This window comes from Lagopus muta, chromosome 9 (assembly GCF_023343835.1).
Source record: "Lagopus muta isolate bLagMut1 chromosome 9, bLagMut1 primary, whole genome shotgun sequence".
NCBI lineage: Eukaryota > Metazoa > Chordata > Aves > Galliformes > Phasianidae > Lagopus > Lagopus muta.
The window spans coordinates 17,724,422-17,738,488 of NC_064441.1; the positions used below are offsets into that span (position 1 = coordinate 17,724,422).

Genomic DNA, 14,067 nt, shown 5'->3' on the forward strand with positions numbered 1-14,067 from the left:
AAAGGAGAACAGAAGGCCTGATCTAGTTTCTACAGAACTTGCTATTTTTTCATGGTTGTGGGGTTTTTTTTTGTGGTTTTTTTTTTTTTTTTTTTTGGTGATACCTTGCATAAGGCAATATTCAGGATGTTAACACTTAAGCATTTAACAATTCATGATAGTATTTTCAAACTGTCCTTCAAAACTGTGTGTATAGAAAAAAGGAACTTGGATAACAACAAAAAAAAGACACGGGTATGCTGATATTATGATAGTTCTAAGAACCATGGTTTTATATATACTCTATCACACAATTCACAATGAATTCAAGAGCCTAAAAGACAGTTCACTGTAATATTGTGAAATTCTTCACGCTCCAGTTATGAAACAGGCTGATCATATTTGTCAGCCAGAATTTTCAGAGACCAAATTTAGAGTTTTCTATATTTCCTGTCAATCCTCCCAAGAAACACAGACCTGCTGAGGGGGAAACTGTACAGATTTCTTTATCCTGTCATCATTTTTAACTTCAGATGTAAGAGCACAGAGAAAAGCAGTGCTGAACGCATTTTCTTTTGTAACCACTCTATTAATAGGGGATCGACATGCACCATAATATCTGTATAATACTAGGAGGGTTTGACAAGACAGTAGAAGATGTATCTTAGTAGCCCTAGAGAGGAAAAAAAGCACAAGCGTTCAGAACAACGTTCAAGTTTCCAGAAAACAGAAAAACTAAGAGCAGGTATAAGTCACAAATACTGAAAACAAAACAAAACAAAAAACCCAACAGAAAAATGAGTATAGAAAACAAAACCATTGGGAGGAAATAAAAATCACGGGCAAATACCAAACGTCTTAATAGCTTAGTACTGCTAAGCAGCAGGTCAAAGATTCTTCACTGAGAAGCAACACATGAAATGCATATGCTGTATGCACACCATGACAGCTGAAAGGAGGAAGGTACTTTGCTCAAAGGATCTCTAATAATACACAACTAAGACCTGTTCCAGGGTACTGTTGCTGAACTTCAAGATCTTACACTGAGTGGTATGAACAGCCCTTTCTTGGTTCCTTTAAGTCAAGGCTGAATTTCTCATGTAGGGAAAAAAAAAAAGCAACAAAAAAAACCCCACCAATCTCATTCTCTGCTAGCATCTGCTATTAGCAACATACATCTTGTTATCACTATAATCCCAGAGACCACAGCGCTAGATTATCCTCAACACTAACTTTGATTTATAAAGCATAATGCAGATTTAATTTGGAGATTAAACCTCTGACACATGGTTCCAGTGCACTGAATTTGAGATTGAAAGAATTGAAGATTGAAATTTCAAAGAAGCTCTGGATATCCCATCCACTGCAGGGGGTTGGAACTGGATGGGCTTCAAGGTTCCCTCAAATTAAGCCATTCCACTATTCTCTAATTATTATTCTTTTAATTTATACCTTTCTTGTGGAAGTTTAATCCCCTTTGCTTAGTGAAGTACAGTGTAACACTTTCTAGGAAGACTTCTCTCCCAGAACTTGTCAGAAGGAGCAGAGATGAAGCAGCTGAGAGCAGCCTCTCAAGCAACATGACCATGCCTTCAGACCACGGGCTTCCTGTATTTATAAGTGTTGGACTCAACCTTTCCTCCAATGTTGAGGTTAACATTAGAAATCTGCAGTCTATTCAAAGATTTTAATTCTTCCTTGTTGTCACTTCACTACTGATCACTGCACTGAAAAAAAGACTAGCAGTCCAATAGCCCTGGATCAATACAGGACATCTTCCCAGTCAAGCACTTTCTAAAATTTGTTTTCTTCTTGTGACATTTTGGTTGATTTCACAGATACTGAAACTTACTCTTCAATTTACAGCACCAATTAAGAAATAATCTTGCTGTCTCCCTCCGACACCAAGTCCATACAAGATCTATCCTGACCTAGATCTCTAGAAGAAAAAAAAAGTTGTACTAAACATGCTCCTGGCTTTCTCAGCTCTAGAATTTCAGGCTGCCATTCTACCTTATACTAAATACTTCCATGAATATTGTTCAATCTCATGCCCACATAACTTGATTGCAGCTTGAAGAACTAAGCCTGAGCTGCTACATTTTCTTTAAAATAACTAAACGGTAACAAAGACTGCAGGCATGTGAAGTTATAAGTGTAGTAGTGTAATATGTAAATACTCGTGGGGTTAATGAAAAGGGAATTAAGGCTTTTGAGAGCTATGCACCAATCTTCTAACTTAGAAGAAAAGTTTGGCCTAATAGATTTGCAAAGCAAATATTGCGCTCTAGTACCTATCCCAAATCAGGATTCTGATCAAACTTTGTTTTTACTATTGACATAACAGGTTTGTTGTGCCCAAATTTTGTCCCTTCTGAAAGGGCAGCATCTTCATGTTAAGTTTTAAATGCATTAACGAAAGCTGAGAAAATAGAGAATGGAAAGAGTTATTGCTTCTTTCCTACACTGTAAGGCAAGCTGAGCGATGCAACAAATGCTAGAACCTCATCTGAACTATTGCAGCAACTATAGCTCCAGAGGAAGAAACTACATACTTTTAAGCTTAATATATCTTGTTCAGGGAGATCCAAGAAGATATTTAAGTGTAAGCCAGAAATTCTGCCCTGACACATTATTGAATGAGCCCATTTTTATGAAAGACAGTTAATGGAAAACTGTTTCAAAAGGCTACCATTTTTTCAAACAACTAAATAATAAAAATATTAATAGGGCAAAAATGAAGGAACAGTTAGACCTCTGATTCTCTGGAACAATTCCGGTACAATTTGAGGCCGTACCTCAAGTACTGTGTTCAGTTTTGGGCCCCTCATTACAAGTAACACATTGAGGCCCTGGAGCGTGTCCAGAAAAGGGCAATGAAGATGGTGAGCACAAGACTTCTTCTCCATTCTACATTAAAATACTACTAAATGTAAGGCTAGTGAGTATTATTAATCTTAGCTGTGTACATTTTCAGTTTGCTCCTACTGTATATAATCATACAAACTGAATTTTCCACAAAGACCTATAATATTAAGGATGTTATGGAGCCAAATGAAATTACATGACAGTGAAGTCTAAACTTAAGATAGAAATAAGAATAAATGTTACTTCAAATTAAAGAAGAAAGAGCCTTTTAAAAAAAGAATATGCAGTGGTATTTCAAAACAGATAGGGAATCCAGGCCCTTTGAGGGAACACTGGGTTCAGTCAGAATTATGTTATGTACAGACTATAGACCATAAGGACAAAAGCAAACAAATAAGTGGAAATGAACTGAAATATTAATGCCAGGGAATATACACCATGTATTTTCCTTCCTAGACCACATAATGTATCTTGAAATATAAATAAAAATCAATAAATGAAGCAGCTAGATTAAAACTATTAACTAAGGTAACCTCTTAAATCACACAAGTCTGTCTGTGTGCAAGTTCAGTATTTCATAGGATGATATTCTACAGGAAAGGTAAATCACTAACTCAAGATCAATATGTTGATTATCCCAACACAAGAAACAAATTAAGGTATCAAACAATTAGCACACATTTTGAATAAGTATCAGTGGAAATAGCACATCAGTATCATCCCTATAAGGTTCCCAAGGGAATACAAGTGAAAGAGGCAATAAGGTAAGTGTTCATACCAATAGAAGACTTCTAAATGAAAAGGAGACTTTTAACTGTGAAAAGATCTAATTCCTAAACATCTGTAGCTGGAGGTTCCATAAATTCAATCCTTGCAAAAATAAAATTTACTACTGTTTTTCACATTTGAAAGAATGAAGTGCATATACCTGTAAAGACAGCATAAAAACCAAGCTACACAAGTATATTATAGATATAAGCTGCTTATCATATGAAGTTTAACAGTTTATATTTTAAAGTAGAGTAATAACTTAATGAATGCATAAACAAATAACTTGGAAACTAGTTTTTTTTTCTTTGCTTTGCTTAAAAGAGATGTGATGCCATACCCAGAGCATCTACATATGAAATACTCCTGCTCTAACTATAATTAGCATGTCCCACTCAGAAGTAGCTTCCTTATCTTTGAATGCATATTGATTACTTCCCCAGTAGCACGTAAATCAACGTCACAGAAACTGATATACAGTATTGGGTGCTTAGGTTGCTGTGGCCATACTGGATGCTCTTTGAGGTATCTACCTCTGAATAAATTCACCTGAATGTCCTCCACTGAATTTCCCCCAATGAATATGTATTTGAGGAAGAAACATATTCTGTGAGGCCAAGAACCAGGGAGCACTGCGAGTCAAAAACCAATCTTGATCTTAAAATGGAATTAAGCATATAAAAACATGAGTAAATCTCTGTCTTGCATAAAATTAGTTTATCCCATTACGTGCTTTTGGGGAAAATAGCTAAGAATTCTTACATGATATTATAAAATACTTTTTGGGCCAAGTACCATAACTTACTGCTTCCTGAACCTGACTGTACTTCACAAGAACAATCCGAGGCTTTTCACAGAACATTTCACTAGCTCCTTTGCCTATACAAGATAAATATTCTTAAACAATAAAATATTTCTAAGAAATAGATGTTTTTAGGATCTTCGTAACAGCTGTAAAACCTTAATATATTCCCATATCTTCACAAGAAATACCCTTAATAAGGCAGGGAATTTAAGAGCAAACTTAGCTTGATATGCAAAAGTACTCTTTTCTGCTAAAGTACACAGTATGACAGAATAAGTGTTGGGTTAATACAAGTTAAAACTTCTATAGGGCATACATCTATCATACAGTAATCTTTGCAAAAATCTTCAAAATCTCTATTACATTTTCTGTCCAAATCTTGACAGTTATAAAGTACTAACATTGTAATATAAAATTTGAGCTCCTTTTAAATATCTTTCATGGAATTTGCCCACAGCCAGGTTTGGACCAGGGAGTGGCACAGGAAGATAATAAGTTATTATTTACAAACAGAGAATTAACTACATATGATTATTTTAGGCAATTGTAATGACTAGTTTCTGTAAAAGTATATTCAAATTTCATTATATCATTCCCAGGTTTTCATTAAAAAAAGGTTAACGGTGTAAGTCTGCTGTTTTGTAATCACTTCTGCTTCACAACAAAAAACAGACACAAATCTTATTTCAAGGTCTGTGAGCCGATGGTCAAGTCCTGAGTACTCAAACTGTACTCAAGTTGAAACTAGATGATCATCGTGGTCCTTTTCAACCCAGGCCATTCTGATTCTATTATTCTATGAAATGCAGTCTCTAAACATTTCCTTCAGATTACATTCTCTGCGTCCAACAAATTAATTTCTTACAAATGCTAATAACTTTATAATGCAGTCCATACTCTCAAATACTGTTGCTAATGCATTTTCCTACCTGCAAAGGGAACAGGTGCATCCTTATCCAAAGCAACAAGAGGAGGATCCAAAATTACAGTGTCATTATTTTCGGTTATGATTCCATGGTACGATGTCTCAATCCAGGGCTTATGCTTGTTCACTAAAGAAGAAAAAAATGTCTGATCAATTAATTTATAGTTCATATACCACTAGTTTATCTTATCTTCTTTGAAGAGAAAACATCTGACACATATCCAATGTTACTACTCAAAAGTCACTTACAAGGCCCCAAGTTTCTTTATAAACATTCAAATGACAGTATAGGCATCCCTCCAGTAAAGACACCAAAATAAAAAGCCAATTTTCGAAATGTTTTTAATGTGTTCCCAACTGTCCAACACGATTATGGTCAGATACTTTTAAAGGAATTGCTTTTGGTTGCAAAACTCTGATCCAATTAAAGAAATGTCCAAAGAAATACAGCTTTTGTCAAGATTCAGAGGCAAGTAGAAAGGCAGGCAAGAATACTGTACTCCAGGCAACTACTCATTTTACATTTTTTAGAAAAAACACCTAAAAGTACTCTTGTATTCTCTACCTTGTAGAGAACAAACCATGCATCATTAGATTGTCTTACTCCTGAATGTTTTGAATGTGACCCTCTCTTAACAACCATCCCCTATTTATTGACATGGCAACATGACTTGGTCTTCCTTTCTGTTTTGTAAGAAGCATAGCTTTGCTATGCTTAAAAACAGCACTTAGATCACACAGTCATCATCGGACTTTTACATTTTTGTAACTCCTATAGAAGCAATACAAATTCCAATTTGAAGCATGTTCTACCACAGGCATCAGTAAATACTATGCTAAGGATGTCTACCATATTACCACCAAGTCCATATACAACATAATTTTCATACATGTTATTTAGCTGCGTGTATCAAACGCTGAGAAAAACACCTGGTGAAGTAACAGGAATCATCCATCTCAAGACAAGACAGAAGGCTGACACTTAAACAAAAGTCAAATTTAACTAGATGGGATTATTTTGAACAATCACAGAATTGCAGGGGTTGGAAGGGACCTCAAGAGATCACTAAATCGAATCCTCCTGCTAAAGCAGATTCTCTACAATGGGTCACACAGGTCAGTGTCCAAACAGCTCTTGAATATCTTCACAGGAGACTCCGTAACTTCTTTGAGCCACCTGTTCCAGCATTCCATCACCCTTATCGTAAAGGAGTTCTGCATGTTTGTAGGGAACTTTCTATGTTTAAGTTTTAGACCATTGCTCCTTGTCCTATCGCTGCACACCGCCAAGAATAGCCTGGCTTCTGCCTTCCATCTTCCTTTAGATATTTATTAACATTAGTCAAACTGCCCTCCAGTCTTCTTTTCCCCACTCTAAACAGACCTAAGTCACTCAGCCTGTCCGCATATAGGAGATGCTCCAGGCCCCTAATCATCTTTGTGGCCCTCCTCTGGACTCCTTTTAGGAGAATCACAGTATCACAGAATGGTTTGGGCTGGAAGGGACCTTTAAGATCACCTCATTCTCCCCAGTTCTCACCTAGTAGATCTCCCTACCATAAGCAGCAACACCTCCCCCTAGACCAGGTTGCTCACAGCCCCACAACAAACCTGGCTTTGAATGCCTCCAGGGAGGGGGGGGATTCACAACCTCACTGGGCAACCTGTTCCAGTGTTTCACCGCCCTCACAGTAAAGAATTTCTTCCTAATATCTAGTCTAAATCTTCTCTCTTTCAGTTTAAAACCATTTCCCCTCTTGCCTTGTCACTATGTGCCCTTATTAAAAAAAAAAAAAAAAAAAAAAAAAAAAAAACCTGCCTTTTTTGAACTGGTGGGCTGAGAATAAGACACAGTAGTGATATTAAAGAAACCACAACAACCAACAGTTCCTCACATACACACACCACCATCAACTCTTTGTTGCCTTGTCTTCAAAAACCCTCACACAGGAACAGGTTTGATATTTCACTCACACAGCTTCTTTGAAGTGGAAAAAGTAGTTCTAGACATCAAAGACAACTGAGAAAGTTTGTTCACAGTTGAGAAGCTCAACAATTAAGACTTCTTTTGTTCCCTAGTCATTTGGAAAAAATAAATACATTTATGGCCAACTGATGTTACATCTTTTTCCTTCTTGCTCCTTTGTTAAATCATTAGGAAATTGTGGTCTCAGGAAGAATGATCTGAGGCTCTTTTAAAGCTGAATTATTCAATACTACAATTAGTAAAAGAACTTTGAGTTAACGTATATGTTAGAGTATATATTGTTTCAGAGGAAGTTATACTAGTTTTCCACAGTTCTTTGCCCATTTGCCAATAACTAAGAAATGGAAAGATTAAACTGGGGATATATCAAGGAAAGGTGAAAGGAAAGTAGGAAATTCAAATCTCTTTATTATGTAATGACTGAACACCCAGAAGGAAAAACTGGTGAGTTTTATATAATGAGATCCTAGTTTGCAGGGCAGATGAAGTCTTTTATATGTATTATTTGAATAGATGAATTGCCTCAGCAGAAATAGTTGTACACATAAATATGCTCCACTTATAGTCCAATACCACTCCAAGAGTTTGATTGACAGAATAACAATCCATCTCTTGATTAAATGCAGATACAATTCAACAATAACTGAATCAGTTTGAATGAAAAAGAAAGCCCTTAAGCAACTAAAAATACCAAAGGCAGATTTTGCTCCTTCCTGGTTCTGTTAATTGCCTGAGCTCTTACAAACAAAACAAACCAATAAACAAACAAACAAAAATTAACAAAAAACATACTAAAATAATCAAAATAAATCTTAAAAAACCACCAAATAAATTGCTTTTATTCCTACAACAGATTCTGCATAATCATTTTGATGATGCTGTTGCTTAAGAAATTGTCTCAGCATTCAGTGATTGCAACTCTACAAGCACTGTCTTTTTTCCATTAGCGTCCCATGAGCTACAACAACAGGCAAGTCAATGACAGCAACATAATTCCTTATATTACATTAGAGCAGGAAGAGAAGAAAGTAGATTAAGAACAATTGCTACAATTTAGTCCTAGACCTTGGAGACTGGCATAGCAGGAAGAAAGGAACAATAAAACAAAAGCAAAACACAATGGAAGTTCTAATTATTTACAAGTTCTAACGATGTGCTTCTCCAAAAGAATAATTATAACTATATGAGATTAATGTAACCTGTGGTAACTGGTTTTTAAATAAGATGTCAAAAGCGTTTTGTTCTTTCCTCCTTTCCTCCTCTAGCTACTGAGTCACATTTGAAGATATCTGAGAATTAAATTCATTTGAATACAAATCAGATATTTTTCTAGTGATGCCCGCTTTAAAAACATGTCATTTCTCCTCCCTTATCTACTTTATTTTTTTTATTAGTGTACCAAAATAAAACAGCACATGCAATGCATCCACTTATCAACTCTCCTTCCTTAGAGCAGGATATGTTCAAAACAAGATTTCCAGCAACTTGAGCAGTACCTCCTTTGACCCTCTTGTTTTCTAGCTCTGACATTCAAATACAAGGGCTCCTGGGAAAGTAATGTAGAAAACTACAGAAATCCTGTGAGACTAATTTTGATATTTTTTTACTCTTCTGACAGATTCCCAAAACCGCATTTGAATAGCATATTGTTATTTTATTAACGTGCATGTGTATATAGATACATAATTATGCATACATAATTATCATTTTGATCCTCATTTGGCTTTAAATGGCTCTAGTCAGTGTTGAAGTTAGTTTCTTCTATCAGTTACATCAGTAAATGAAACCTTAAGTTTCCAAAGTTAGAGCAATGTCACTCTGCATTTATTAAAAAAGACAAAGGAAGCAAAAATTGTTTATTCTGTTGTCTTCTTTACACTATCTGAAATAGAACATTTAAACAGAAAAATAAATTGAAAATTGAAATTCACACTGTGTAAGAAACAACAGTCCTAAGCAGTCCTATTATACAAATTGTTTATACTGGACAAAGACTAACATCATCATTTCTGAAACTGTTATAAACTTAAAGATAAGGAGGGAATGCAGTATTTATCATAAAAATGTAAGAAGTAGAAATTGTTACCAAAAAAAAAAAACAAAACCCAAAACATTTCAATGTTTTAATGTTAATTTAACAGTTCTTGCAGTTAATAACTGTCTATAAGAAAGAATAGTAAAAGTGCACTTTGCATTTGTTAAAGGTGATGGAGCAAATTTTTATAGGGGCGTGTACATGAAAGTTTCAGGAACTAAGAGAGTAGTGTACAATACAGAAAGAGAAACTCAGTAGAGCAAAAAAGCATGAAATTCAGCTGATAAGAAGTAAACAGTAAATTACTTTTCCTGTTGGGCTACGTTATGTTGCAGTATACTGCTATGGTCTAACCTGACAGGTGGCAAAGCACTGCAGTCATTCGTTACCTCCCTGGCAGAATCGGGGAGGGAGCCAGGGAAAAAGAAAGTAAAATTTGTGGGTTGAGATAAAACTATTTACTAAAACAGAGAAAAGGAAAATAATGATATTTATTACTATTTAAATACATAGATATGAATGTATATAACAAGCAATGCACAAACAATTGCTCACCGTTCCCCCAACCCACGCCCAGCTATTTCCTCAGGCATGGAAGAGAGCAAGTTGAACTTGCACTCCCTTCAGAACTCCTTCTACACGATGATGGTATGAACACCTTTGTGGCCAGTTTAAGTCAGCTATGCTAATTCTGTTCCTTCCCAGCTCCTGTAGCCCTTTGCTGAGAATGGCCTTAGCTCTGTAAAACACTGCTTAGCAGCAACATCAGTGTATTATCAACACTGGCTTTCCTCCAAGGACTGAAAACACAGCATCACAGCAGACACTCTGAAAACAACAATTCCATCCCAGCTGAAACTAAGACACACTCCTAGACTAACTCCACAAATAAAAAATATACTTTTTTATTTTTATAAAAGACCTGCCTCCAAGGAATGAAAGCATTTGATTGATACATGCAGTACAGAATAAGTGTTGCTCTTAATTCGCCAGATGACTTTTACTTGAACCTTTCTGTCGAGGTAAAAGTCAAAATCAGTACCATGGGTTCAAAAGTTCAAACATATTTAAGACATAGAGTTGACTTATACCAGGACTAAAACTGGGTTTTTTGTTTTCTAAACTTCTTCTAACTAACATACGCTGTTAATCATTCATACAAAATGTTAATGTAAATAATTTCTAGGATCTAAGATAAAACAATTCTCTTTTCATTAATTACATGTAGAGATCAATTCATTAAAATTTGTACACATCACTTGCGCTTCATTCTCACAGTTTTTCTCACGAAAGGTGCTGATCACAAACATTTGGGTTTAATCAAACCACCATGGTAGAACATTACTACTCTGTGTTGCATCTACAAATGCATCTGGCTTGAAAAAGAGCAAAAAAAAAAAACCTAAGGAGAAACAAACTATTCTGTAGCGTCCACAGGAACCCCTGTGCTCCCAGGCATGTCTCGAAAGTCAGGTCAAGGACAAAAGCCAAAACAGAAGCAGGAGGAATATCTGCTGAAAAAAATATACGGCGAGCCCCTACTTTCTATCTTGGTGTCTTTCTGCCATTCTCTGCATTATGCCCTGCGCATCACCCATTCCTGACCTTTTCTCAACTTCCCCCTCCACAGTTTGCTACCTGATACATGGTTAGAGAAACCATCTCATGCCAAACTCACTCACAAAGATTCCATCTGAGCACTTTACACCTCCCCAGGGGGGCCCTGAGAAGCAGAAACCAAGAGAACAAAATCACGGTAAGACATTAATCCATTAACAGAATAGGAAAAGCAAGTATCAAATACATTCCCTGAGCCCTTTGCCAATCCGCCGAAAGCTCTTTCCTATATGTATGACTGCAGGTACACAGTCTACTTGCTAGCATCTGCAGAGCTAAAAGGTGACTACCTGCTCTACTACACTGCAAGATGTGTACAGGGCTTTCTGAAGACAACCAGTCTCTGTAAATTAAATTTTCCAAGTCACAGTGTCCACAAATAGAACTTCAATTTGTCAGTGCAGAAGTAATACCATAAATGGACCAAATATGGGCTATATGTCTACCTCACATGGAGCAACAAGAACTATAACCCAAGATAGGCCCTACTAGACTAGGAGCTACTCCCTACTAGGGAGCTGAGGGTGAAAAACAGGAATACAAGGAATGTACAGTGGCTTTTCTAAATTTTAGATGTTTTCTGACTTAAAATACATAGAACATTATACTGATCAAAAAATAGCACTTTATAGAAGAAATACGAAAGGAGAAAAAAGTGAAGCTTAGTAGTTGCAGCTACTGACACTAAGGTATAGTCAATATTGCCTCGCTGCTTTAACTGATTTTGAAGCTAAAGCTTGCAGTAGCAAATTCTATGAGTTAAGAACTGCTTTATGAATACAAACGTTTTCCTTTCTTCTTTTCCAAAATAGCAGAACAGATCTATTTTCCACTTAAACACACTGATATGTTCTCTCATCTCTAGCTTAAAGAGTTTGTTGATAATAGTAAAATCAGCAGAAAGCTTAGGCCTTCTTAACACTCAGATCAGCTCTTTACATTCTTTCATCTGTTGACTTCAATAGGCTTCAACTCAGCCTATTGGAATCCTGTCCATTTGACAAAGGTCCTCCTTTAAAATCAGTTAAAGGTGAAGATGCTTCTTTAAAATAAGCCTTTAAAATATATACTTATAAAATCTCACTCACTCCTGGAAGATAAACAGCTGAATTTCATACTTCATGCAGTCTGCACTACAAATCCATGTTCTGTAGAACAATGATAAAGAGCACTTCCAACGCCCTGCTAGGAGAATATTGAATTAAAAACCAACTCCTAATGATGCAGACAGCATACAGACATGTGCAATGTGTAATCATTATGGCCAAAAAACCCTCCTCCTTCTCCAATCTGAAAGCCATCAGTTTGGCCGTCCACTCCTCCTTTTGGTTGATACTTCACTAGGCAAAGACCTCATGGTCAACAAGGGCCAGAGTTCTAGCTCACTGGCTCTGCTTCAGGCAGTTTATACACCTGACTGGCAGACTTACTTCCCCAGGATAAACCTAGAGTTGCAGACCTGAATTTCCTGTACTGCCTGCTTCAGAACGAGCTGAAGCTAGAAATAAAAGAAAGAGATCTAAAATCTGAGAGCAGTGGAGAAGGATAAACAAATTAGAAAAGATGAAGATTTTGAGGCTTAGGTCACTGAAGAAATGGAAGATTAAATTCTGTCTAACTACTAATCCCCTCTTCAAGGCAGAGAAGGCAAGAGGAAATGGAAGTTGAATGCATTTTGAAGAAAAAGAGACCAAGTTAGAAGTGGATACTAAAAATTGCTGGAAAGTAAGCAAATGTTTGCATTTCATAGGGTTAAATCTTCCTCAGCACTAGGAATAAAACACTAACTAGCTATTTTAACAGAAAACCAGAAAGCTGTGGTTCCCATACATACAAAAAAGGCTCAACACTGGTACAGATTTTCTATGTTGCACCAGTGACAAACCGTTAAGACAGAATTTATTCTTCTGTCTCACGATATGCTTAGTTCTCTGTGTGATGCTACTGCCTAAATTACTGAACCATCAACAGTTACATTCAGGACTTCCTTTTTCAATAGATGGTTTTCAATTGGAACACTCCATGTGCTTTTGCATAAAACAATAACGTGACATTCCAAGCCCAATTAAGGTAATGTGCGTTTTGACACTAAGTCCAGATAAAGTAGGACTTATGTAATTTATGAGACATGATTCTCCCAGAACTCTTTGGAGAACATTTTAAGTAAAGAATACTTTATAAACAGCGAATCTCAGCAAATTACTAGTGGAGAACCAATATATAAATTGGCAATGGTTTGATCATACTGCACAACAAAACCTATTTTGTATGAAATAGACTGAACAAGAAAATCTTCTACAGTTAGGATATTTTCTGCCCCCCCAATTGAAATCCTTTTCAATAATGAGCTCCCATTAGCAAAATCTGTTCTTACACTTAAAAAAAAATTGAAAAATCTGATATGCATTCATTTGTTGACCAAAAGCTGCCTGATATCATGCAAGCAGTATATTGGTTAGTCCTGAAGTGAAATAATATACTCTGCATTTATCCTGACATGATTAGAAGCTTTTGTAGCTATATATTTATTTTTTTAATTATATTTTTTTTTCTCATATAAACATATTTTTGGAGTAGAGAAGAAGAGATATTCATTTTAACACTGACCTAATTGATCTAAATATTTAATAGGAATTTAATCAAATGCTTTGTCAACCCATTCCTGTACCTTTCAGGAAAAAAAATAAAAAATAAAAACAAACAAACAAACAAACAAAAAAACAAACCCAACACCAATGTCCTAAGCTAAAGATTTTATAAAACTCTACTAAAAGTTTTGTCATATAAAGCTATTAGAAGCATTTCTGCTTTTGATCTCCCTATTTCTGTAAAGCACATTTCCTATCTACATACATATGTGAATATGCAAGAAAAGCTTTACAGTGTGACTTTCTGTTGTCTCTTAGATAACAGATCAAAAATCTATGCTCTCTGTGCCCTAAATTTGTACAAGCTTTTTTATTAATGCAAAGAAAACTTCATCTCTTTGATTTAGATGTTCAGATGTGTACTATAGGTCCCACAGCTAGTATGGCAACTTGCAAAGCACACCACAGATGAAGTCCTTATCCACAAAAGCCTAC

General features: G+C 35.9%; 1 protein-coding gene across 2 annotated transcripts in view; it reads right to left on the minus strand.

Annotated features, from left to right (window-relative positions):
• Positions 1-14,067, minus strand: part of CLSTN2 (calsyntenin 2) — a 298,618-nt gene that overhangs the window by 161,617 nt on the left and 122,934 nt on the right. For both annotated transcript variants that reach the window (XM_048954383.1, XM_048954385.1), the window contains exon 2: positions 5,350-5,472. In XM_048954383.1, coding sequence (XP_048810340.1) covers positions 5,350-5,472 — 123 coding nt within the window. The remainder of the gene's footprint in view (positions 1-5,349; positions 5,473-14,067) is intronic.